The sequence below is a fragment of the Montipora capricornis genome, chromosome 9, assembly GCF_036669925.1.
Source record: "Montipora capricornis isolate CH-2021 chromosome 9, ASM3666992v2, whole genome shotgun sequence".
NCBI lineage: Eukaryota > Metazoa > Cnidaria > Anthozoa > Scleractinia > Acroporidae > Montipora > Montipora capricornis.
The window spans coordinates 29,686,511-29,691,510 of NC_090891.1; the positions used below are offsets into that span (position 1 = coordinate 29,686,511).

The 5,000-nt window shown below is 38.9% G+C and overlaps 1 protein-coding gene across 1 annotated transcript in view; it reads left to right on the forward strand.

Moving 5' to 3' along the window:
- LOC138017505 (uncharacterized) overlaps window positions 1-5,000 on the forward strand; it is a 19,455-nt gene that overhangs the window by 11,979 nt on the left and 2,476 nt on the right. The window contains exons 8-12 of the mRNA XM_068864571.1: window positions 50-156; window positions 268-286; window positions 1,934-2,049; window positions 2,160-2,178; window positions 3,586-3,870. Coding sequence (XP_068720672.1) covers window positions 50-156; window positions 268-286; window positions 1,934-2,049; window positions 2,160-2,178; window positions 3,586-3,870 — 546 coding nt within the window. The remainder of the gene's footprint in view (window positions 1-49; window positions 157-267; window positions 287-1,933; window positions 2,050-2,159; window positions 2,179-3,585; window positions 3,871-5,000) is intronic.

Genomic DNA, 5,000 nt, shown 5'->3' on the forward strand with positions numbered 1-5,000 from the left:
TTAGTAGTATAAACTGAACATACATAATGAGCAATTGTTGTATCCTTAGGAGCAGAGAGTGGACATGAGAGGAAACGTCCCAGAAGTGGCTCAAAACATGAAGCACTTTCCCGAAAATTGTCCAAGGATCCAGCATACCAGACTTTGCCAGATGAGGTGAGATTTTAAAAAAAAAGTTATGATTACAACTTAAATTATTGCACGATTTCATTTTGATTGATGTCTTCACGTTTTAACAATTTTCATCTTCTTTTCATTGTTTGAAAGGATTCGGATGAGCCACAAGGTAAGCCATTTTTGTGAGTAAGTGCTGTAAAAGCCATTTTCTAAAAAAAGAGTTCCCTGTAAAGTAGTGCCGGTTACATTTCATAACTTAATTATCTGGCATGTTGCCTTTGGGGGGCAAATCGTACAAACAATCTCTAGTGTAACATGGTTTTGCAATAGCCAATACATGCTTTAAATACTGAACAAGTTGCCACAACTGTTAATTTAGTTAAGTCACTTTCTACTTTTTATGAGGTCAACTCACTTAGTTACACTCTCATTATAAATTGAACCACAAAAAAAGCTTTTTTTAATATGACAGCGCAGTACTTGAAGTGAGAAAATTTATTTCCTATTGTTGTAATTTCAGTCAGTAATGAGGCCAGCGGTTTTCGGTATGTGCCACGCGTGTAACTACTTGGATCAACGAGAAAAGGGCTACCGGCTTTTGTTGTAGCCTCTTTCGCAGCCGTTTTTAAGAGCTTTCATAGCTTCCGTAGGTTCCTTAATTGTTTAACATTTTTTTGTCTACCATAAATGAAGGACAAATGCCGGTCATTCGAAAATAACAGTACAGGAGAATTGAACAACAAAAATTGAAACAAAAAAAGACACCCCGACCCGGGCCCCGGCCCTGGCCCCGCGTTTTGGCTACTACCGCAACAGATCACAGATCCACTCAAGGTGTTCAATTCCTTAATTAAGGTTCTGACTCTGTTAAACCCATGATATCCATTCAGAAAAGTTTCCATATAATTTCCATTTGGTTTCAGTGATGTATATAACACCACAGTGGCTAAAATATTAGAAATACAGCTCACTCAGCTCACTGTATGATATCCGACGGCGAAAGATGCAATTGTTTTCGAAGTCCATTGCTCGTCGCTTTCAAGATTCCAGATTGTTTATCCAATTGACGTTCCATTCTTGAGCTACATAAGGGTATCTTTTGTTTAAAGATCTACCAAAACACCATTTACATTAGAATGACTTCGACGCAATTGCAGGTTAATTAAATATTCTACGTGTCCACCATTTCTACTACCCCCTGAATCCTACCAAAAATACGCGCAAAAGACTCTACGCACAAAGACACTATTTAGCAGGGGAGTGACAGGAAAGACTTTTCACGACACGGGGAAAAAGGAAAGAAAAAAAAAAAAGAAAAAGAAAACGAAGAATTTCCTGTCATTTTCTGACAAGTAACAAGTACCACAGGCAACCCAGATTACGCTCATGGAGCGTCTAGTTGTTTATAAATAGACAATTATTGGATGAGGTTGAGCATGATATCATGAATTATAACACAGACACGAGACATAACACAGACACGAGGTTTTGATAATTCATGATATCATGCGAAAACCGAATTCAATGATTGTTTTATTATACATTTTTCACATAATTCATCCTCAGAAACAGAAGAGAAGCGTTCAGCCATTTTGTCTCTGAGGAGAACACTCCAAGGGGCTTAGTAACCAGGCAGACGTTGAACTTGACATTTATCATGTCAAGTTCACAAGCTATTGTGAATTGATTGAATGCTCTCGACCAATCAGATTTTTCATAGTGAGTCTGATGTATAATAATCTCATTTATTACCACTACACAAGGTACCTTAATTTCTTTACAGCGTAATATTAATTATCCAAAATCTAATCTTCAGGAGCAAAGGGTGGAAATGAGCGAAGGCGTTCCAGAAGTGGCTCCGCATTACTTTGCCGGAAATCATCCATCAGTCCACAGGATCCAGAGCCAAATAACCAGTCTTCGCCCAGCCAGGTGAATCTGTGGATTCAGCCCTGATATTATTCAGACCTTTTTGTAATTTCTATTAATGTCATATATTTTCTTTATCACTAACTCAATGCTTTTTCTTGCTTCTTTTGAAGGATACAGATCAACCCTTAGGTAAATAACTTATATTTGTTTTAAAATCATTAAATTCTAAGCCGATTCATTTCAAGATTTTGCTCTGGTTCATTTCAATGAGTTTATTGAGCTATATTTAATGACTAACACCACCTTACTTTGACTCATCCTCTCCTGCAAGTGTCACTCAAACTTTACTCCAACTAACGCCAGATGATTTTGCTCATCAATGGGTTTAGTAAAAAGGTTAAAAATCCACGAAAATGGAAAAATATTTTTACTTCACGTCATGGGTCATGCCCTGCGTGTGCCACTATACAAGGTTAGAGCAGAGGCAGTAAAGTGCAGGTTGCAAATCGTTGTTTTACCATAACTGAAACAGTCCTAACCTTAGCCTTGAAAATTATCTATGAGGCATAGTGTTTAGGCCTACAGTTACAATTAGCATTAGTAAAGGTTTGGGTTGTTTCGGCTATGGTGAAACAATGTATGACCTGCAACCCTAACCTGTAGTTTACACCTTTAGAGTTTTTAGAGTTCGTTGTTTTGGGTCCATTTAACTACCATTGCCGTAGTGTCCTGAATCTATAAAATTGTATTTTATGAATCCTTGTGCAGTATCATGTGCTCTAAATTTAATTCAAGTTTGAGTTCAAGTTGCTATAAATTTTATTTATTCAAACCTAATAAAGTTAACTAATACAAAAACCATGCCAGTAAATGAACATATTACCTGCTAGCAGACGTCTCTTTTCTTTTGCATTCGCTGGCTGACGATTACGGGTCGAAACTTAATGTGTTGAGCATGAGTGGAGGTTACTTAGCCACCGAATCCTCACGTGATACTTCATGTTGTCTGGGCTCACTAAACAACAGCTGTATTATTCAACAATTATTCGCCTCAGGCGAAGTGATTATCGGTGAATATTCACCGAGACGAAGTCGAGGTGAATATTCACCGATAATCACTTCGCCTGAGGCGAATAATTGTTCTAGTATAAATACACAGGTGATTATTTCAAAGAGAAAAAAAAATTTCAACGCGAACTCATCTTCACTTACAGTGGCAAAACGACTACTGGCAGCCATTTTGCCCGTCGAGGTGATTATCGGCTAATAATCCGAGATAGGGAGCCAATGAGAACGCGCGATTTTGTATAATCACCTGTGTATTTATACTAATGTAAATTAATACGCACGGGACACAGCGGGCTCAAGTCACAGTCACCAAACTTATCATGGGGCATGCGCTTTGAAGAGGTGGACAGCGGTTCAAAGTGGATCAAAAGTGGGTTTCGACCCATGGAAGAGGTCTTTTTTCCCGTACTCTGCAGCCCAGCGAACACAAAAAGAAAAAGGACCTCTGCTATAGCGGGGAAATGAACATAAAGCTGATACGGAATTTTTAGCTAGAGAAGAGTGAAACTTCATTGCTTTTAATTCAAGGTAATTCATACCTTCCATTTACAATTGAGGAAGATCCAAAAACGCAAACGAAACCAGAAGGTTCAAGAGTGGAACTGAAGTGTAGAGTAAAGGGAGAGAAAGAAGTGATTTATAAATGGTTTAAAGATGAAGAGGAACTACCAGAAGAAAAGAGCTCTTGCCTTATCCGTGATCCACTCAAGGTGAAAGATTTCGGCTCCTATAGATGTGAAGTTGGCAGCTGTGATGCTGACCGTAATTCATCGCATGTAGCAGAACTTGATGTTGCACCATCTGATGGAAGGAGTGAGTTGATACACCATTGCGTTTATATTTCAATTAGAGTCCAGAAAGTCATATATGGGAATAAATACCTTTCCAAACACATTATGCTAACAAAACAATGGTTCGTGCTCTTTATGTGGCTGGCGTGAAGTATACATACCTCTTGCTGGCAAAATCTTGGGTCGGACTATAAATGCAACGTGATCGAATTTATCCTCATGAGACCCCACTTCCTATTAAATCGATAGCGTGAAATCTCGAGGGTCAGCCTCCCTTTAAAGTGAGATGAAACCACGCAGCTTCAGAAATAGTCCTGTATTCCGTAGTTGCTCCAAAACCAGAGAGGTTACCCGATGTACACCAAGGTAGCGCTAGCCATAGATGCGAAAAGGTAATTCGATCACAATGGTTTAGCGAATTGATGCTGGCGGGTGAACAAAAAATTATATTGGAAGATCTATTGTCTCGTCCAGCAACATGGCGGCGAAGACGTGAAATCAATAGCGGTGTACGCTTGTTGAGACAATAGGGAGCTTTAGTAACAACAACGGCGACGGCAACGAGAACGCCACAAATTTGCATATTTAGAGGGCAAAAACAATAGCTTTGCACGCCTTGCACGTGCGTTTTTCACTTTTGTCCATTTCTTTGCCGTCGTCAGCAAAACAACAACGTGAAATAGTTAAATTTGAGGTTTTGTGGAGGACGTCAACACTTGGAGATAAATGTTCCCTTTCTCTCCTAAATTAAGTGCCGCTCATAACGTTTTCATTCCTGAGGGACTGTCATACCTTTGTTTTATTAAAAAACATGCAATAGTCGTGAAGTGATTACATTAATGAGAATTTATATTTTGAGGTAGCGTTTCCGTTGCCGTTCCCGTCGTCGTTGCTAAAGCTCCCTGTAAGGGACCTTAAGATCTACGACGGCGACGTCAACGAAAACGTCACCTCAAAATAAAACTTGCTCTTGTTCCCGAGAGTTAATGTACAATGGACCGCGGACGGAGTCTTTAAAACTGATCAAAGTCAACTTGCTACTACATAATGTTTATTCCAAAACTTTTGGTCATTTTCGAAAAGATAAAGAAGTCTGAAGTTTACCGATTTTTTTTACTTTACTATTATTTCATGGATTTCTTGACGGATTTG